Source organism: Astatotilapia calliptera, chromosome 15, assembly GCF_964374335.1.
Source record: "Astatotilapia calliptera chromosome 15, fAstCal68.1, whole genome shotgun sequence".
NCBI classification, from domain to species: domain Eukaryota; kingdom Metazoa; phylum Chordata; class Actinopteri; order Cichliformes; family Cichlidae; genus Astatotilapia; species Astatotilapia calliptera.
The window spans coordinates 26,652,886-26,675,419 of record NC_137436.1 but is presented as its reverse complement, the minus strand read 5'-3'; the positions used below and the strand labels follow the sequence as shown (position 1 = coordinate 26,675,419).

Sequence of the window (22,534 nt, the reverse complement as noted above, 5' to 3'; positions counted from 1 at the left end):
AATATATGTACACTAGTGATTAAATAAGAAAATCTTGAAAAGAAATATGACGGGAGGGCAGATGGGATATTGCACAGGAATGAGCAGCAGAAAATTACAGTATTGCACTTTTAAATATAAATATCAATGACAATAAAGTGGAATGACCAGTGCAGATTAAACAGAGTACTTGTGAAGCTGCAGGGTCATGAGACTGCTATGGGTCATGCTTTCATGAAGCTAAAAAAGGGTAAAAGTGTATTCTTAAAAACCTGTGTGTGTTTGTCAGTCCCATTCAGAACTGAAAGCTAAAGAAGCTAACAAGCTAAAGAAGAGCCCAGCCACACCTTGGAGGAAACTCATGTCCACCGTTAGTATCTGCAGTCTCATTCTTTCAGTCGCGACCTGGATCTGGTAGCCATAGGGGTGGATGCAAACACAGATTCAAAACAGAGCAGAACAGAGTCTCCTCTCCAGTACTCTCGGACAGACCTTCTTAGTGAGGCTGAGTAGTGGGATACCTCTATAATTGGAACACTGCTTTCAGTTCCCCTTCTTAAAGACAGGAACCATCACCTGACCCTGCCAACCCCGATGATCTACCCCAGACAAACAACATTACAGAGACGTGTCAACCATGACAGCCCCACCACATCCAGAACCTTAAGAAACTTAAGGGGAAATCTCATCCACCAAAAATTCCCTGCCACCAAGGACTTATTTAAGACCATTAGTGAACTCAGCCTAGTGATGCCTAAGTTGTCCCCTTTAATTCCTAGACACTGCTTTCTCTAAGGATGGATATTGGAAGAATTGAGGAGGTGCCTAAGGTATTGGATTCACTGGCTGACTATATCCTCAACTGAAGTCAGAAACAACCAGTGATGAGAATAACAGCATTATAAGTAACAGCGTTACTTTTTTCAGTAATGAGAAATCTAACTAATTACTATTTTTATCGTTACAAGACCGTTACCGTTACTAACAAGAAAATGCAGTGCGGTCGCATTACTATTTTTCAACAAACAGATGGTTGAAGCTGCCTTCAGCTTACCGCACTTTATATCAGTTGCACCGAAGTAGCTGTCTACGTAAGTAATCTGGGCACTGCCGCTTTAGGTAACTTCTACTTACTCAAAGTTACTAGTAACTTCGAGTAACTAGAAGTTGACTGAAGGTTTGCCAGAAATGCTTGAGAAGAATCTCAGTCTAAAGGTGAGTTTTTGCACAGCTACTGTAAGAATACAGTCTTCTTGGGCTGCAGTACCTGTAAGTTGTCTCAGGAGTCCAGCAGGCTAACTAAGGACTTTTTCAGTTTGATGGCTCTGGTCACTTTTAGTGTCCACCATCTGATTTTGAAATTAATATTATGACACATGCCAACCACCATGAGGCCACAGCTTTATACAGACTCCTCAGCCAAGGACATCGTCCTATGACATCGTCCTTTTGGACTTAGTATCCCCTGTTTATCTTACGGAAGGCTTTCAAAGCTCTGTCAAAGGTGAGAATTTAAGGTTTTGCAGACCAGGGCCTCAGACATTACCAGTGCACCAATAGGACCATATAGTTCCCTGATAGGGCATCCTCTAGCACCCACACTGTTGTTCGGTATATAAGCACAAACAACAGTCAGGACTTGTTCCATGACTCCTCTGGGGTCTGCACATTTCTTTACATAGAATCACTTTATATCTTTCCCATAAACAGAAAAAAGGAAAAAGCAAAAAGGCTAAAAAAAAAAACCCAAGTTAGATAAACCAACGCCATGTGAACTCTTGTTCATACCTTAGATTGTCCAGTCTCCACTGAGTATTCTTCACTCCCTTAGAAAGCTCCTCCACATGAGAGTCTCCTGGATGATTGTAGCTCAAATCAAGATTTCTCAGATGGGAGGGGTTAGACCTCAAAGCCAAGACCAAAGATTCACCTCCATCTTTTGTGATCAGACAACCCGAGAGACTAAAGTTTTGAAAGAAGAAAAAAGTCCAGGATGAGCATGCATAAATAATAATACTGCAATACTTGCTCTTGGGGACTTTAACAAAGCCAATCTGAGCCATGAGCTTCCGAAATATAAGCAGTATATTAAATGCCCGACCAGAGAGGAGAGGACATTAGACCACTGCTACAGCACGATCAGCGGGGCCTATCGTGCGGTGCCCCGCGCTTCACTCGGACGTTCTGACCACGTCATGATCCACCTAATCCCCGCGTACAGACAGAGGCTGAAGCTCTCCAAACCTGTCGTGAGGACTAAAAAACTGTGGAGCAACGAGGCTGTGGAGGAGCTTCGCACGTGTTTGGAGACCACAGACTGGGACACATTGAAGGCTGCTTCTAACAGCTTGGACGAGTTTACGGACACTGTCACCTCCTATATCCACTTCTGTGAGGACAGCATTGTGCCATCACGCACCAGGGTGAGTTATAACAATGACAAACCCTGGTTTACTCCTAAACTCAAAAAGCTGTGGCTGGAAAAGAGAAAGGCGTTCAGAAGCGGAGACAGGGACTGCTACAGAGAGGCCAAGTACAGGTTCACTAAAGAAGTGGACATTGCTAAACATCAGCACTCTGAGAAGATGCAGCAGCAGATCTCAGAGAATGATTCGGCCTCTGTGTGGAAAGGTTTTAGGAATATCACAAACTACAAGCCTAAAACCCCCCACTCCACTGATGACTTGCTCTTAGCCAACACCCTTAACGACTTTTACTGCCGTTTTGACGAGCCATCAGGCAGCCTTCACACCTCCAACGGCCCCAACAATAGAGGCACTTTGGACACAAATTCCCCCACCTCTCCCCCCATCACCACCTTCAAACTGTTCACCTACAACACCCCCCTCCTCACCCCACACAAAAGAGGATTTCACACCACCTCCTCCCACCACAACTCTTCATATTCATGAAGCAGATGTGAGGAAGCAGTTTAAGAATTTGAATGCTCGGAAAGCTCCCGGCCCAGACGGCGTGTCTCCTGCCACCCTCAGACACTGTGCAAACAAGCTGGTCCCAGTGTTTTCTGGCATTTTCAACTCCTCACTGCAGGCATGTCATGTGCCTGCCTGCTTCAAGTCCTCTACCATAATCCCTGTCCCCAAGAAACCTAGGATCACTGGACTAAATGACTACAGACCCGTGGCTCTGACATCTGTGGTCATGAAGTCTTTTGAGCGCCTAGTTCTCTCCCATCTCAGGACCCTCACGGCCCCCCTCCTGGACCCCCTGCAGTTTGCATATAGAGCCAACAGGTCTGTAGACGACGCCATCAACATGGCCCTACACTTCATCCTGCAGCATCTGGACTCCCCAGGAACCTACGCCAGGATCCTGTTTGTGGACTTCAGCTCTGCCTTCAACACCATCCTTCCAGACCATCTCCGAGGCAAGCTTTCCCAGATGAATGTGCCTGATCCCATCTGTCGGTGGATCACTGACTTCCTGACGGACAGGAAGCAGCATGTGAGGCTGAGAAAGAATGTCTCGGACTCCCGGACCATCAGCACCGGCTCCCCTCAGGGCTGTGTTCTTTCTCCTCTGCTCTTCTCCCTGTACACCAACTGCTGCACCTCCACCCACCAGTCTGTCAAGCTAATCAAGTTTGCAGATGACACCACCGTTATTGGGCTCATCTCGGACGGGGATGAGTCTGCCTACAGGAGGGAGGTTGAACGTCTGGTGTCCTGGTGCAGCCACAACAACCTGGTGCTGAATGCCCAGAAGACAGTGGAGATTATTGTGGACTTCAGGAAGCACACAGCCCCACTCCCCCCATCATCCTGACTGACACCCCCATCACCTCTGTGGACTCATTCCGCTTCCTGGGTACCACCATCACCCAGGACCTGAAGTGGGAGCCCACCATCACCTCCGTCATCAAGAAGGCCCAGCAGAGGATGTACTTCCTGAGGCAGCTGAAGAAATTCAACCTGCCAACACGGACGATGATGCAGTTCTACACTGCAATCATCGAGTCCATCCTCACCTCCTCCATCACCGTGTGGTACGCTGGAGCCACTATCAGGGACAAACAGAGACTGCAGCGTGTTGTGCGCTCTGCTGAGAAGGTGATTGGCTGCAGACTCCCATCTCTGCAGGACCTGTACACCTCCAGGACATTGCGGCGTGCAACTCGGATCTCAGCTGACCCTTCTCACCCTGGACACAGTCTGTTTGACCTGCTCCCCTCAGGCAGGAGGCTCCGGTCCATCCGCACCAGAACCTCTCGCCATAAGAACAGTTTCTTCCCCTCTGCTGTTGGACACATGAACAATAACCATATGACTGTCCCCGCCACTAACACATGACCCTACGCTGTGTCACTGCATCATTCCATGTTTGGCACTGATCACCACCTGCACGCATATCTTTCTACGTAGCACTCTTAATTCTTATTCTCATGTATATATCTCATGTATATCTCATGCACATATCTTTCTACGTAGCACTTTAATTCTTATTCTACTTTTATTTTTTCATGTCTATTTAAGTGCTATTTATGACACTATGTTTGCACTGAAGCACCGCAGCAATTTCCTAATGTTGTAAACCTGCTCAACATTTGGCAATAAACCCCTTTCTGATTCTGATTCTGATTCTGCAATTTAAAATAACATGTAAATATCTCTCTCTCCCTCTCTCTCTCTCTCTCTCTCTCTCTCTCTCTCACACACACACACACACACACACACACACACACACACACACACACACACACACACACACACACACACACACTGAATCATTACCTTAGAGTTTCAAGTTTACAGTGTACACTTTTTAGTCCACCAGACAGCAGCTTCACGCCAGAATCTTGCAGGTCATTGTTACTCAGGTCCAGCTCTCTCAAACTAGAAGACTCGGAGCTGAGAACTGATGAAAGAGCTTTGCAGCTTCTCCACGACAAGTTACAACAGCTCAGCCTGAGAGAAAGAATTATTAATGAAGATAACAATCAAGAATGTAAAAACATTTATAATGGTTCATAAATCGACTTACAGAGCTTTCTTGGAGGCTTTGACCACTGGCAGAAGCCTCAGAAGAGCATCCTCAGAAGCAGAGTATTTCTTCAGTTCAAATGAATCAAGATCTTCCTTTGATGACAATAAGATGAAGACCAGAGCTGACCACTGAGCAGGAGACAGTTTATCTGTAGAGAGACTTCCCGAAGTCAGAGACTGTTGGATCTCCTCCACTAGAGAACGATCATTCAGTTCATTCAGACAGTGAAACAGATTGATGCTTTTCTCTGCAGACTGATTATCACTGATCTTCTTCTTGATGTACTGGACTGTTTCCACATCAGTATTTGAACTACTTCCTGTCTGTGTCAGTAGACCTTTTAGGAGAGTCTGATTAGACTGCAGTGAAAGCCCAAGGAGGAAGCGGAGGAACAAGTCCAGATGACCATTTGAACTCTCTAAGGCCTTGTCCACGGCACTCTGGTGGAGATGTTTTAAAGAATACTGATCTTTTTTTTGCCGTTTCTCCAGCAGGTTGACTTCAGAGTTGATGAAGGTCAGATGGACATGAAGAGCAGCCATAAACTCCTGAATACTCAGATGGATGAAGCAGAACACCTTGTTCTGGTACAGTCCTCTCTCCTCTTTAAAGATCTGTGTGAACACTCCTGAGTACACTGAGGCATCCTTGATAATTACTTCAAAATCTGTCAGGTCTGATTCATAGAAGATCAGGTTTCCTTTCTGCAGCTGATCAAAAGCCAGTTTTCCCAGACACTCGATCATCTTCCTGCTCTCTGGACTCCAGTGCTGATCGGTTTCAGTTCCCTCATCATACTTGACCTTCTTCATTTTGGCCTGAACCACCAGGAAGTGAATGTACATCTCAGTCAGGGTCTTGGGCAGCTGTCCCCCCTCTCTAGTTTTCAGCACATCTTCCAGAACTGTAGCAGTGATCCAGCAGAAGACTGGGATGTGGCACATGATGTGGAGGCTTCGTGATTTCTTGATGTGGGAGATAATCCTGTTGGTCTGCTCCTTTTCTTTGAATCTCTTTCTGAAGTACTCCTCCTTCTGTGGGTCAGTGAACCCTCTTACCTCTGTCACCCTGTGAACACACTGGGAAAGAATCTGATTGGCTGCTGCAGGTCTTGTGGTTATCCAGAGGCGAGCAGAAGGAAGCAGCTTTCCCCTGATGAGATTTGTCAGTAGCACATCCACTGAGGTGGACTTTCTAGGGTCAGTGATGATTTTAGTTTTGTGGAAGTCCAGAGGAAGTCGACACTCATCCAGACCATCAAAGATGAACACAACCTGGAAGTCTTCAAAGCTCCAGATTCCTGCTTCTTTGGTTTCAGTAAAGAAGTAATGAACAAGTTCCACCAAGCTGAACTTTTTCTCTTTCAGCACATTCAACTCTCTGAAAGTGAATGGAAACATGAACTGGATGTCCTGGTTGGCTTTGTCTTCAGCCCAGTCCAGAGTGAACTTCTGTGTTAAGACTGTTTTCCCAATGCCAGCCACTCCCTTTGTCAGCACTGTTCTGATTGGCTTGTCTTTAACAGGTGAGGCTTTAAAGATGTCTTCTTGTCTGATTGCAGTTTCTGGTCTGTTCAATTTCCTGGATACGGTTTCAATCTGTCTGATCTCATGTTCATCATTGACCCCTGCAGTCCCTCCCTCTGTGATGTAGAGCTCTGTGTAGATCTGATTCAGAAGGGTTGAGCTTCCAGCTTTAGCAATCCCCTCAAACACACACTTGAACTTCTTTTTCAGATTAGACTTCAGGTTTTTTTGGCACTTTGCAGCACGAGTTCCTAAATTAATAATTAAAAAACAAACAAACATTAGAATTGATTAGAATATTTGCCGTGGTGTTTCCTTTATTTAAGAACTGACAGGATTACCTTGGATTCCCTCAGCTCTCTGTAATTCACCTACCCTCTGCCTATCACCTACACTGAACAAAAATATAAACGCAACACTTTTGTTTTTGCTCCCATTCCCCATGGGATGGATGTAGAGACCTAAAATTCATTCCAGATACACAATATAACCATCCCTCCCAAACAGTGGTCACAAATCAGTCCAAATGTGTGGTAGTGGGCACATCTGCTATATTGAGATAATCCATCCCACCTCACAGGTGTGCCACATCAGGATGCTGATCTGACATCATGAGTAGTGCACAGGTGTACCTCAGACTGCCCACAACAAAAGGCCACCCTGGAATGTGCAGTTTTGTCTCACAGCAAAATGCCACAGATGCCACAAGCAATGAGGGAGCGTGCAATTGGCATGCTGACAGCAGGAATGTCAACCAGATCTGTCGCCCGTGCATTGAATGTTCATTTCTCAACCATAAGCCGTCTCCACAGGCGTTTCAGAGAATATGGCAGCACATCCAACCGGCCTCACAACCGCAGACCTCGTGTAACCACACCAGCCCAGGACCTCCACATCCAGCAGGTTCACCTCCAAGATCGTCTGAGACCAGCCACCCAGACAGCTGCTGGAACAATTGGTTTGCACAACCAAACAATTTCTGCACAAACTGTCAGAAACCGTCTCAGGGACGCTCAACTGCATGCCCGTCGTCCTCATCGGGGTCTTGACCTGACTCCAGCTCGTCGCCGTAACAGACTTGTGTGGGCAAATGCTCACATTCGATGGCGTCTGGCACGTTGGAGAGGTGTGCGCTTCACGGATGAATCATGGTTCACATTGTTCAGGGCAGATGGCAGCTGAGAATGTCCCAGTTCTTGCATGGCCAGCATACTCACCGGACATGTCACTCATTGAGCATGTTCGGGATGTGCTTGACCGGCGTATACGACAGCGTGTACCAGTTCCCACGAATATCCAACAACCTCGCACAGCCATTGAAGTGGAGTGGACCAACATTCCACAGGCCACAATTGACAATCTGATAGACTCCATGCGACGATGTGTTGCACTGCATGAGGCAAATGGTGGTCACACCAGATACTGACCGGTTCTGGGTCCCCAGACCCCCAATAGCGCAAAAAACTGCACATTCCAGGGTGGCCTTTTGTTGTGGGCAGTCTGAGGTACACCTGTGCACTACTCATGATGTCAGATCAGCATCCTGATGTGGCACACCTGTGAGGTGGGATGGATTATCTCAATATAGCAGATGTGCCCACTACCACACATTTGGACTGATTTGTGACCACTGTTTGGGAGGGATGGTTATATTGTGTATCTGGAATGAATTTTAGGTCTCTACGTCCATCCCATGGGGAATGGGAGCAAAAACAAAAGTGTTGCGTTTATATTTTTGTTCAGTGTACTTTAGCCATTGATTTATGGGCTTTCCTGATGTAATCAACCATCTATAATGTAGTATGTCTGACCACAAAAGTTATAGATAAACAAATAGAAACATAAAAACAAAAGATGCATAAATGTTTATGTCTCTGTCATGCACCAGGGTGTTGTGTTAATCATGGTGCACATCATTTATGTTTCGATAAAGAAAAATTTATAGATCCAACAGAGTGTTTCTCAGACTGTGGGGCATAGAACAGCTGGGGTTGTAGACAAACTTGAGGAAATGCTGTGCATGTGTTCAAATCCTCTTACTGCTCTGCAGACACTCAGCCAGCTTCTCCTGCTTCATTTTCCTAAGGAATTGCAGCGTGATCTTCAAAAATGACTCTCTACTGCTCCTCCTCTGTTCTTCATCCTCAGCCTTCAGCACCTCCTCATCCTCCCTCTGACACTCTAACCATTCTGGATAGTCTGAAAGCACGACCTTCCTCATCTTCTTCAGCTCATTCTTTAAAAAACTGAACATGTTGTCCTCCAGCGTCTGGAAAAGGGATAAATTTAGAACTTTAAACTTATTTTCAGTCATTTTCAGTTTCATCTATTAAGGTTTTGACAGAATTAGGACCATATATTCCACATTATAACCTTCATAATGTTTTTAACTAAATGAATCTAGTAATTCTCTCACTGAGTCTCATGTTTAAGGAGAGATGGAAACTAAATTACTTTTTCCTCATTGATGTGATATTAAACTGTTGACTCTTGAATCTTCTCACCGTAAATATGGAGTCCAGATCAGACTGACCACTGAGAGTCTCTGAGCTCTGCAAAACACTGCAAAAACGCTCAACGTTAGCATATGTGCAGTTTGTTAAAGGTGTTGCTCTCTGTAATGATGAGTCTTGGTATGAACACAAAGTGATCACTAATGCAAGTGCTGGTCTTGCTGTTGGACATGACGTTTTTAAAGAAGAAACACAATCAACAGTTTCAGTTCTCACCCTGTATCAAAAGACCGCTCTCTGTTTGAAAAGGTTATTGGTTGAATCATAGATCGGTCACTCTTCATTGACACACAGCTCAGTGAAGTAGACAACGGTGTCTCCTTATTGATTCTGAAATGAGAAAATAAAGAATATCACACGTGTGTTATTTAAGGTATTCACAGCAAATGTTGGTATTCTAATGAAACAGATAAGATTGCATGTGTACAGGTCTGTTAAGAATTAAAAATAATTCACTCGACTCTCGTTAGCACAAAATCTTTGGTTCTCCGAGACTATTTGTTTTATAGAATGATTTTAAAACTTTATCGATTAAGCTGTTCATAGCTACAAACTATGATTCGGAGTGGGGTTTGATATTTGGGGGAACCTTAAGGTTCAGTACCTAAGAATAGGTCCCCAACTGATTTCCACTGTAAGCTCAAATAGATTTTACTCCCGTCTTCCTCAGATGGCCATCCCTCCCTGAGCCTGATTCTGCTAGAGGTTTCTTCCTTTTCAAAGGGAGTTTTTCCATCCCACTGTCACCAAGTGCTTGCTCATTGGGGCTCCCTTAATACTGGTGTTTTTTCTGTGTTGTAGAATTTTTACCTCATATCTTGTTGTGTGTGTTTGGCACTGAATTGAACTGGAAAAGCTCCTTTGTATTGGAGGTGCAGAACATGGTCCACTCAGTCAGAAAATTGGAATAGTACTGAATTTCTGCCAGAGGTGGGAACTGAACATCCCTGTGCACTCTGTATGTTTGGCTATACCAGCTCTGTCCAGGATCCTACCCCACCACCTAATCCAGCTCAGGTGACAGCTGTTTCTCTCCTCACCTGAGTATTTAACTTATGTGGCTGCAGGAATGATCATTTAATTATTTTTCATATCAGGAAGTCCGTTCCTCCCAATCACCCCTTTAGGTCTTTGTCACATGTCTCCTCATTTTGTTAAATAACTTGTTCACCTTTGGCCTTCCATGCCAGTGTTCTTCATGTTTCTTTTACACACAGAGCAATTTTCAGTTCTCCGTACAAAAGGTCTTTGGGATGTGTCCATAATCCGTTCTTATGGCATGGCCAACTCAGCACATTCGTCTTTGTTTGAGGATGGTGTAGATGGCTGGTAGTCCTGTTGTTGCAAGTATCTCTGTGTTGGTGACCTTGTCTTTCCATGGTATGCCAAACATAGAACTTTGGTCTTTCCTTCAAACTAAGCAGATTCCTTCAGTGCTGTCTTTAAACACATGATTTAAAAGTAAGGAAAAGAAAAATGTTGAAAAATGTTGGGACATGCACACATCCTTCTTTGACACCAAGGCAAGGGGGTTGGACAAGGGTCTGTCAATAAATGCTATAAGTAAACTGTTACTCTGCATTTGTCTTGACGTTGTCACAATGAGAAAATCATATCAGCTGATCTTTTTGGTGTGAAGCTGCACTGGGAGTCTGGATAAACTCTGGCAGCCAGTTTTTTGCAGTTTTTCTGGTGCAATGCACAAAAACAACTTTCCAACAATACTCAACAACAAAATTCCGCAAAAGTGTCTGCTTCTGTCTCCTGTTTGGTTGATGGTACCGTCTGTCATATGTTATGGAACAGCTGCTTCTTTCCAACATTAACAGAGTGAAGAGGGTCTAAAAGGGTTTGTGCATCAATCACATGTAACATCAAGACAACCTTGTCTTATTATCACAGGGTTTAAACTCTAGAATGATTTGCAGACTCACTAAATCACTCGCTCTGTTTAAATCTCTTGTTAAAATTCGTGGAGCCTCATTGAGCCTCTGAATAACTGTAATGATTTTCTTTAACGTGTTATTTATTGTCATCACAGAACAAAAATCAATTAAAATTTTGTAAGTGAAGAATGTGCGTGTTTGTCTTCATCTTTGAATATAATGGGTTGAATCATAGATCGATTACTCTTGAAGGACACACCGGTGGATGAAGGAGGGGCTTGTGTTTTCTGATAGAAACTGATAGAAAAAAAACAGGGACTACATAGTGAGCACAGTAGCACAGTGAGTTTGGATTCAAAGCATCTGCAACAATTTCCAGTAACCAACTGAAAAACACAAAAAACAAAACAAAACTGTAGAACCAAAATTTATAGCAACCAATCCATTGTGTATTTTCTACCTGGTGTGTAAGTAGATGACACGGTAAAAAACAGATTGTGCTGTTTTGTGAGACTAAACACAGGAACACAGCAGCAGAAATAAGTTTGTGTACTGGCAGCAATTTGATGTTTGTCTCTCTCAAGTTTTAAAACTCTGACTTATTTTTGTTTTTTTAACTGAGGTTGTTGCATTAAGAAAAGGTGATGACCACACAATGTAGTGACTGCAGAGAGTTCACATGTCAGAGAGTTAAACAGTTGGTTCGTTTGATTTCTGTGTCTCTGACCAGGACCTGGAGAAGGGTCCTGACAGCTAGAGACAGTCCTCTCACCTCTGAGCTTTGGTCTTGCTGTCATGTTCCCCACACAGAGTGGATTTAGAGGGAGGGACTCCCTCCTCTCTGTGCTCACACTGATCCATAGCAGAAGCCACACCTTTACACAGACACAGCAACATTAATATCACAACATATATTAGTTCACACACACACACACACACACACACACACACACACACACACACACACACACACACACACACACACACACACACACACACAAGGATTTAAACATCTATAATATTTTGTCTGAAAACAGAATCCAAACATCTTCTCCTGTGTGCCTTCAGTCGGTCTTCAGCAGTATTGGGGAGTAACGGAATTCATGTACCGCCGTTACGTATTTAAAATACAAAATATGAGTAACTGTATTCCGTTACATTACAGTTTAAAAAGGTGGTATTCAGAATACAGTTACTTTGTTGAAATAAAGGGATTACACGGCGGTCAGGAACAGGAAAAGATCTTTTCCTGTTTCATATGTAAGTAAGTAAGTAAGTAAGTAAAATTTTATTTATATAGCACATTTCTAGATAGAGATCACAAAGTGCTTTACAAGATATAACAGATTAAAAAGACAAAATACAAACAAAGTTAGCAAAAGGCAGTTTTAAAAAGATGTGTTTTTAGCTGTTTTTTAAAAGTAATCAATGAATCAGCGGATCGTAAGTCCTGAGGAAGGGAATTCCACAGTCTGGCGGCCACAGTAGCAAAAGCTCTATCACCCCTAGTTTTCAGTCTCGTATACTGAATGACAAGTAGGCCCTGACTACTCGACCTCAGAGACCTACTAGGGGCATAGGGCTGTAAAAGTTCAATGATATATGGTGGTGCTTGTTGTTGAAGAGCCTTGAAAGTTAAAACCAAAATCTTAAACTGGACTCTAAATTCAACAGGAAGCCAATGTAACTGCATGAGCAACGGTGTTATATGTGAAAATTTAGAAGCTTTCGTCAAAAGTCTTGCTGCAGCATTCTGAACGATCTGCAGACGCTCCAAAGAACCTTTATTTAAACAAGTAAACAGGGAATTGCAATAGTCCAGTCGTGAAGAGATAAAAGCATGAATAACAATCTCCAGTTCGGTATAGGATATAATAGAGCTCAATTTAGAAATATTTCTTAAATGATAAAAGCAAGACCGAACAAGAGATTTAACATGACTATCTAACGTAAGAGCAGGATCAAGGATAATCCCTAAGTTCCTGACAGATGGTTTTACAAACGTTGAAAGAGGACCAAGAGCATTTATTATACTGGGTATATGTCTATCTGGGGCACATAAGAGGACTTCGGTTTTACTTTCATTTAGTTGGAGGAAGTTTTCAGCCATCCAGCCTTTAATGGTTTCCAAGCACACATTTAAAAGCCGCAGCTTAGAAGCCTCTTCCGGTTTAAAAGATATATAGAGTTGGATATCGTCTGCATAACAATGGTAACAAATATCCTCAAAAGGGCTCAAAATGTGCTGAAGAGGGAGTAAATAAACTAAAAACAGTAATGGCCCTAGCACAGAGCCTTGTGGCACACCGAAAGACAGGGACGCAGAAGATGATCTATACTTAGAAACTGCCACAGAAGAATATCGTTCAGAGAGATACGAGGAGAACCATTTCAATGCAGTCCCAGAGACACCAACCCAGTGTTTCAGCCTGTTAAGTAAAATATAGTGGTCAACAGTATCAAAGGCCGACGTAAGATCCAGCATTAAGAGAACAGAACATTTACCTGCATCGCTTTGTAACAAAATGTCATTAGAAACTCTAAGAAGGGCTGTTTCAGTGGAATGAACTTTACGAAAGCCAGATTGAAATTTGTCGAAAATACTATATTTATCTAAAACTGCTGTAAGCTGCTTAGCCACGATCTTCTCTAGAATCTTAGCAATTAACGGAATTTTTGAGATCGGTCTATAATTGCTAGTGAGAGATGGGTCCAGCATAGGCTTTTTTAACAAGGGATGTATAACAGCAGTTTTAAAATAGGCAGGGACTATGCCCGAGGCCAAGGAGGTATTAATTATAGTAAGAATACAGGGACCAGTAGAGTAAAAGACATTTTTAAATAATGATGCAGGTAAAAAATCAAGAGAGCAAGAGGATAATTTTGTTGCACTAACTATTTTTCCCAGCTCTGGTAGTGAAACAGGTGAAAAACCTTCTAAAACAACAGGCCGAGCTGGCGTGGGAACAGACAGCGCAGACGCTGAAAAAGACAGGTTTTTCCTTATGTTGCTAATTTTTTCTAAAAAGAAAGCAAGAAAAGTTTCACAATCTTCAACAGAAGAAATAATAGCAGCAGGTGGAGCAGGAGTAATAATATTAGTAATAGTATCAAATAAAACTTTAGGATTACCTCTGCTCCTTGCAACCAACTGAGAAAAGTAAGCAGCCCTCGCAACTCTAATAGCATTGTTAAAGGAGGCTAAAAGATCCTTTAAATAGAGGAGATGAACATTTAAGTGAGTTTTCCTCCATAACCGCTCAGTTTTACGACAATTACGTTTTATAAGACGTTAGGCTATGCCCTCTCTATTTATGGTAATTCCACGCCGGTGGAAACCCAAACAAAACACGCATTAAGAGGCTCAAATGGCTGTGTCTCAATCTAGCGTCTCATAATGACGTGAAGAAATATTTTTATTTATTTAATATGAAGGCAATAGACAGAGTGTTACAGGCATTGCCCTAGCCCAGGGGTGGGCAATCTCAGTCCACGAGGGCTGGTGTCCCTGCAGGTTTTAGATGTGTCCTCGAACCAACCCAGCTGATTTAAATGGCTAAATTAGCTCCTCAACATGTCCTGAAGTTCTCCAGAGGCCTGGTGACGAACTAATCATGTGATTCAGGTGTGTTGACCCAAGGTGAGATCTAAAACCTGCAGGGACACCGGCCCTCGTGGCCTGAGATTGCCCACCCCTGTCCTAGCCTCATGGGCAGTGTAGTCCGTGCTGCAGGGAGAATGGACTGCAATACCCGCTGTGTGTCTGTGAGCGAGGGAGGGAGAAAAAGGAGAGTCGAAAAGCACGAGTTGTCACCGAGCAGAAACGGGAGCTGGAAGCATGTAAATATAATAATAACCACTGCAGCCAAAAAGAGTGCCTGACGAGCCCAGTTGTAAGTAAGCTATTAAGACTCGGCTCTACACTTTTTTCGTGTTTTCCTCAGAAAAAATGAGTTCAGTTGGAGCAGCCTTTCAACCCCTCTCTCTGTCTCTCGCTACCAAAGTTGACACAGACAACAAAGTAAAGCAAGTTTTCGGTTACGAGCCCTACATGGAACCAGACATATTAGCCAGAGGTCCCTTTACTATGCTTCGGAGCCGCGGACCTGTTTTATATACACGCGGAATAGTTTTCTATACAACCTTACCTAATGTCCACCCTACTGTTACTCATTTTATATTAAGATTTAAGACTCTAGTTGGTATTGGTATGGTGAGTAGCCTTCAGTAATAGTAATAAATCACACAGCAATAGTACATTCATGTAGTTGTAAAAAGGCATGATAATATATTAAGTAATCCAATGTATCCAGAATACGTTACTCGCTTTGAGTAACGTAACGGAATATGTTACAAAATACATTTTGGGGCATGTACTCTGTAATCTGTAGTGGAATACATTTTAAAAGTAACCTTCCCAACACTGGTCTTCAGTGTTACCTGATGGTTTGAACACTTAAAAGTAAATGAATCACTGTAAAGTTATTGTTCCTAAACTCAGAGAGAAATTCTTTTTTCTCTTCATGTTTTATACCAACAAACAGCAAACAGCCAATCAGCATCATGAAACAGCCTTCTCTGGAAAGACTCACCTGCTGAGCTCACTTCACACCCTTTCCACCTTCATGTGTGGAAGAAATATTTTGAGAAAAGAAGCTGCTCAGTCTCTTCGTCAGTCCTGGTGTCTGAGCAATCGATCTAAGGACTCCGTCACAAGCTCACAACAACAGATAAAAAAAACAACCCCAAAGACATCCGACCAGCCTCACCTGTGGAAAGAAACCCAGTCAGTGTCAGAGAAAACACATAGGGGATTATGGACTTAGACATGATCTTGACCATGTCTACATTCCTAGATGCACTGAGTACATACAGCAAGCAGCAGTTCTCCCTAACACAAAGCCTGTCAGAGGTCAGAAGAGAATGGGCAGACAGCTGTGAGCTGACAGGAAGGCAACAGTAGGCAACAGTAAGTAAAATAACCACACACTACAACCAAGGTATGCAGAAGAGCATGCCTGAACACACACTACCTTACAGCAGATGAGCTACAGCAGCAGAAGAGCACACAATAGAAAATTGGAAAACCATTTCCATGTCCTAAACACCAACACCGTAGGGGGAGCAGAAGGGAACATAAGGAGATACGAGGACATCTCTCCTTTACTCTCAAAAACACTTTTTAAATGGCTGTTTCAGATAAACAAGCTAGAGGGCTGAAATTTGATCTGCACATGCTCAGTAGGATTCTCTCTGTGTGGAAAAAGAGCAGGATCATCTCAGCGTAGCAGAAGTATTTTTAAAAACTAAATTAAAAAACTTTTTCCTTATTTATAGATGGGTAGGTGTGTGTGTGTGTACACATATATTGCCTTTGCTCAATAGAACAGCGGTCCCCAACCTTTTTTGCGCCACGGGCTGGTTTATGCCCGACAATATTTTCATGGACCGGCCTTTAAGGTGTCGCGGATAAATACAACAAAATAAAACTAGTACCGGTACTGAAAAAAAGAACATTTATTCATAACACACGTGAAAAGACCAAGGAAAACTGAAAACTGAAAATCTGTTATCTGTGTTCTGTCAGAGCTGATTTACAGCAGCCTGGTGTCTTAAAAGGTAGAACAGCTCTCTGATATGACAGCTGATATCCAAAACATTTTTAAACATATACAAAAAAAGCTAAACAAAAGTCACGTGTACAGCAGTAATCTGATTTATTAGATGAACAGTAATATGACTAAATTTTTTCAGGGTTACACTTTGTGTTGTTAGTGCATAGGCTATATCAGACTGGTAGCTGCACATATGTCTTACATCTAAATGTAAATGCTGGATTTCAAGCATTGTGAATTATGAAGAAAAACATAGAAATGCTCCGGCCTCGACCTACTTCTACTTCAACAATCAAAACAACTTTATTGTCCACGTTTGGAGGACAAAATGCCTCACAGCACATCTCACGTGACCAAACAGACTCTGAGATGCAGCTACTTAAACATTTGTCGATAAAATATTAAACATAAAAACGTTCATAATAATGTTATGTTAGTTTAAGAAATAAAATGCTGGATTTATTCGGCACTGCGTGGACTTCGGGTCCACACTGACGTCACATAAATGACTGCAGTCACTGACGCCGCGGCGGACACACACCGACCTGTTTGATCTTAACAGATACTCAAAGGGTCTCGATTTCTGACGTTTCTATGGTAACACGGTTACAGCAGTAATCTGACAGCACGAGCAGAACCTCGGAGACAAACACCGGCACGCGGACCTCACTCACCTACACAGAAAGACGCTCCGCGGAACAGCAGCCGGACAAAGTGAAAGTAAACCGAGCAGGAAGTAGAGGGAGAAGAGGGAGGGTTCCCTTCTACAACGTCACATTTAAACAGCTGGAGACAGCACGGTCTGCTACAGTATTCACTGTGACTCGGTTTAATCTGAAACCTAACAGATCAAACATGGAGTCATTCTCCTCACCGATGTATCAAAATAAATGGTAAATGGCCTGTATTTATATAGCGCTTTACTAGTCCCTAAGGACCCCAAAGCGCTTTACATATCCAGTCATCCACACACTGGTGATGGCAAGCTACATTGTAGCCACAGCCACCCTGGGGAGCACTGACAGAGGCGAGGCTGCCGGACACTGGCGCCACCGGGCCCTCTGACCACCACCAGTAGGCAACGGGTGAAGTGTCTTGCCCAAGGACACAACAACCGAGACTGTCCAAGCCGGGGCTCGAACCGGCAACCTTCCGATTACAAGGCGAACTCCCAACTCTTGAGCCACAATCGCCCCAAATAAAGGCTGAAAGAGACCGCTCGTCTCATTTAAACATACAAACGTTTCTGTGAGTCCTGACGGTTTGAATAGATCCCTCCTCACAGCAAGTTTAAAGAGAAATATATCACACTTCATAGAAAGTCACACGCATTTAGGTAAAATCACGATGATAAAAATTCACTGTACATCAGACATGCCTGCATATAACAGCCTTAGAGAAAAAATATGTAAAATCACATAATCGCAACAGGATTCAGTTTTACCTGAACTGTAAGGTTTGAGTTTAATTTGTGGCGGAGATGTGATGCTTGTATTCCAGTGGTCTGGAAAAATCTGCCAGGCAACCTGAGCTGTCCCAGTTCTCTGAATCCTAAGGAAAAGAGCGTCAATGCTTCCTTTATTGCCTTCTTTAGAAAAGGACACACTGCACCACCCTTTATGATCATATTATTTATGAATATATAAGTAGACGTCACATGTGCCAAATATGGCTGCTCTCCAACCTCAGACAGAATAAAGGTGGAATTATGGAGGTGCTTGATTATCTTAATCATTTTTTTACACTTTATATTTTTTATTTTTTATTAAAAAAATTTTAATTATTTAAAACCCTCTTATACTGACAGTCTTCATCATGGTAGACAGTTACAAGCCATCTCTCTCTCTCTCTCTCTCTAGTATGACAAATGACTGCACAACAACCTAAAAATGAAAAACATTTTTATGCCTGATCACCTGTGTTATTGCTGACAGTTTACCTACATACAGTGGGCTTTGATCAGTGGTTGTTGATCAGTGGTCATGACAATTTGCATAATTACGATTAAGGAACTGACCTCCCAGCCCATTGTTCCTCCAGTGGGCTGGTTTCAGTCATGCAAATGTACTGTTTATAAGATTGGGGAAACCTGCAGTCAGCTGAGACTGAAGAAGTCACTTGGATGAGTGACGAAACGTTTCTCCCACTGAAAACGCTACGTCCAGATGAACAGAATCAACTTTTGGAGATTTACCTGGATGATTGAGCATGCTTTTCAAGTGCCATTTTCAAGTGCCCTCATCATTTCAAATGTTAATAACTAAAGACAGTATTTTGGCTGTTGTGTAGACTCACAACTTAGGAATAAGCAAAGTGCATACAGCATACAGAAATTAAATGTTTTAAAAATTAAATTTATTCAAAACCGACGTCGGGATTTGGGTTGTGAGAGCATCTGTGTTGAATTTAGAAGCCATGCCCAAAGTTCACTCTGACGCCTCTGTCTAAATGGAAGGACCATAACTGTGTGTGTATATGCAAGCGTGTAAAAACTGCAAATAATAAGATTAACAGCAACAGTATTTTGTCTCTATCTGCCATTGTAGAAATTCATCTCATGTAAACAATGGGGGTGTCCAAATTCATAGGCTTGCAACCTCCTGAGGATGCGGTCTTTGTGGGCTGGGTCCTCCAAAGGCCAGGAAGACCAGAAGTGAGTGGCTGTGAAATTGGACGGTCTAGCCTTCAGATGAACTTTTGCAAGGTTATCTTGATTTTTTTCTCTCCAGTGTCCCTTGCGGGCCTCAGTAATTATCTAAAATGTAACAGGACACTGGCGTAAATTCTCGAACATTTCACACTTCTGTTTAATCAATTTTCAGTTTGACGTTTATTCAGCTGTAATCTCAGGGAAACCAGTTTACTCACGAACAAATAAAACACTGAAAAAGTCAAACAATAACATTTTTAAGTTATCTAAGTGACTTATATATCACCTTTAATCTGAGTAGCGACAGATCGCAGGGGGTTTGAAAATGATGTGCCGGGAGTTCGCTGTTCTGCTAGCTATCGAGCAGGTGGGTAACAGACGTCTCCGAAAACTTTGGAGCACTTTTGCAAATATGTGATGTCTTGACAAACCGAGCAGATATTTGAAGTTTACACAGCTACATTCTGAAATTTGAACATTACCTAATAAGACTGATTCAGGACAGACAATTAGTTCTATTAAACTTTTCTAGCAGTCCTTCACAAACAGGGAACAGTCTGTCTCTCCATCTGTCAGCTGGTGCTGACTCTTCCCCCTCCTCTTCCTCACACACTGCTGAGTTTGTCCTGGTGGATCATCAGGGGTGCAAAGCCTCACAGATGATGAGCAGCAGTGGGTCCCTCAGTCTGTCCTCACTCTGGACACTTGCAGTTGTCACACATGGAAATCAAATGTGTGATAAGCTGCAGAATTCAAACACAAGTGTAACTTATAAATACATGTTCAGACTTTTATTCCACAATCAGAGAGAAAGAAACAGAGAGAGAGAGTGCAGGACAGACAGAGAGGTGACAGTCTCAGGTGTATACACTGCTACAAAACAGCACAAGAGAAGGAGGATTTAGTGTTTGTGTTATTACAAGTGCTAAACAAGAAGAGTTCCCAGATGGTACAGTGGACACATGTGTGACTCCTGTGATTAAAGCATCTTTCTTTCAGCTTAACGAGTGAACCGTCAGCTCTTTCAAACACACGTTAAAATCCTTTTGGCTCGACACCACCGAACAGAGGCAGCAATATAACATAGCGAACATTAACAGTGCAGTGAATCCTGCTTGTGCCGTGATATTCAGGACTGCAAACAGAGCAGCATCACTGACTTTCTGCTTGTTGTGTTTATGGATATATTGCTGACTTTAATTATCCATAAAATCATGGCATTCTCTCTAAGATTAAAGTCAACTATTGAACGGAGTATATTTTAAAGTAAAGGCTTTAAAGCCAAGTTAGTACAAACATTGCTAATGTCACATAACTTTGCCGACATGTGGCCAACAGTAATGTTTTAATGTTCTTTGTTATTAAGCATTTGCACATAAATAAGTGACATAATATTCAGTACTTTCTTTTAAGAGTTTACTCTTTGGCTGCCCCGCTTCAGCCGTCCTCTGTTTTTTTTTCTGGCAAAATTATCCAACACCAGTGTTTTAGCTAGCAAAGCGGCGTGGCTGATGTGGAGCCACGCACACGCACTAACACATCCTCCAACCACACACACCCATATTTTGCTCCATTGCGGTTTATTTCACACCTCAAACATTTAGTAAACAATTAAGCAAGTACAAGTAACCTCCAATAAATGACAGTTAGTAATAAAATAAACTACTAACTCTTTTACGCTACGTCCGCACCTACATGGGTATTTTTGAAAACGCATCCACACGTAAACGGCGTTTCGAATCACTGAAAACGGAGAATTTTTAAAACACCTTTTTTTTGCGGATGAGGAATACAGAGTTTGTCTGGCAACGTCAAAGGAATGTGCCTCTTTTCACGTCAGGCTGGGCGCCACGTTATTGTTTACATGAGATGAATTGTCCCTCCATTTACAAAGGCAGAAGCTTCACGGTGTGATTATTTTACATGTAGTTGTTTTTTTTCTTCTGTGTAATAATATTCAACATTGCTATCAATACATTTTTCAAAAAATGCCTCTCTGTGCAAAATGGGTTTAAAAACATAAACAGCTGTGGGATACTGTTAGTCCGTGATTTGAACCAGGGGACAAATCCTGGCAGGATCAACCTGATATTATTTTTATCCCGCTGTAGCTTTACTGTATACAGAGCTAACATCTCCAAAATGTCAGGAGTAGTTAGTCATTACAACAAGTGTTTGTGAACTAAAAATCAAGAATGTGGTATACTGTTTGTCCGTGATTTGAACAGCCCAGCGCATGCTCCCGACAAAGGGAAAACCAATTCTGCAGGGGAGACCTACCTTGGCACTTGTGCAGGTGAAACCAAAGGGAAGATATGCTTCACCATATTTTCTAGTCTTTGGCTTAGAATGAAGTTGGTTTGGAAACTTATTCAGCGATGCTTCATCTCCTGCTTTGCGTTTCTGTGGGCGCCTGTGCTAGCAGTGTCCAAGCGTTTTGTTTTTTTCCTTTTCATACTGCCAGTCTAATGGAAACACCTAAAATCAAACTGATTTTAGGTGTTTCCATCAGCATAACCGGCTTCCTGAAATAGGGCCCAGGGCCCTATTTCAGGAAGCCGGTTTAGAAAACTCAGAGTGAAAAACGATACTCAGGGTTGAGTAACCCCGAACTGTCCAACTCAGAATATTCGGTTTCAGAAAGGCTGATAACAATTAGTTCAGTCAACGCGGAGTTGCTTTAACCCCAAGTTAAGCGCGCGCACGAGGATACATAAAGCCCTGATTAGTGGAGCACAGATTAAGCGAGTCACCATGGAGACGGAGGGAAAGAAGGCGCGGTCAATGTATTTTACAGCGCTTGAGGCCGAAATTCTGATGGCAGCATATGCCGATAACATGCAAATTCCGCGGAAAAAAAGTAACACAGCCTCAGCTGCAAAAGAAAGGGAGCATGCATGGCAAAACATAGCCGACAGAGTCAATGCGTGAGTGTTAATTTAAACATTGATCTAGGGATTTCCACCCATTTAACACGTTATTTTATTCTATTTTATTTTATTTTTTATTTTATACATTTTATTTTGTGATGTGATTTGAGCGCAGGTGCAACCCAACAGGCCCCAAACGTTCCTGGCAGCAAGTAAAAATGAAACATAAAAATATAGTCCAAACAGGTAAGGTGTAATTGTATTATGAGCCATAGTGCTTGGTCTGTTTGTCCGATGTAAATCAATTGCAGTTAGATTCTACATGAATTTTCTTTCTGTAAGCACTTATTGAAATTATCTGAGCACATTACAAGTACATATTTGCTTACTCTGTATGCTCAAATGTGACCCGCTATAGCCAACAGAAAAAAAGCGGAGGCCCGAAAAACAGGTGGGGGTCCTCCACCACCACCACTCACAGAGGCTGAGCA

The 22,534-nt window shown here is 42.7% G+C and overlaps 1 protein-coding gene across 3 annotated transcripts in view; it reads right to left on the bottom strand.

The window, feature by feature from the left end:
- LOC113006407 (protein NLRC3-like) overlaps positions 1-17,269 on the bottom strand; it is a 33,565-nt gene extending 16,296 nt beyond the window's left edge. For 2 of the 3 annotated variants that reach the window (XM_080289465.1, XM_026142360.2), the window contains exons 1-9: positions 17,198-17,269; positions 15,501-15,677; positions 11,681-11,783; positions 9,239-9,352; positions 9,014-9,071; positions 8,550-8,778; positions 4,981-6,760; positions 4,731-4,904; positions 1,768-1,941 (exon numbers count right to left, since the gene is read on the bottom strand). In XM_080289465.1, coding sequence (XP_080145591.1) covers positions 1,768-1,941; positions 4,731-4,904; positions 4,981-6,760; positions 8,550-8,778; positions 9,014-9,071; positions 9,239-9,352; positions 11,681-11,769 — 2,618 coding nt within the window. In that variant the 5' untranslated portion in view covers positions 11,770-11,783; positions 15,501-15,677; positions 17,198-17,269. The remainder of the gene's footprint in view (positions 1-1,767; positions 1,942-4,730; positions 4,905-4,980; positions 6,761-8,549; positions 8,779-9,013; positions 9,072-9,238; positions 9,353-11,680; positions 11,784-15,500; positions 15,678-17,197) is intronic. The other variant, XM_080289464.1, reaches the window with a different exon arrangement.
- Positions 17,270-22,534: the final 5,265 nt, after the last annotated feature.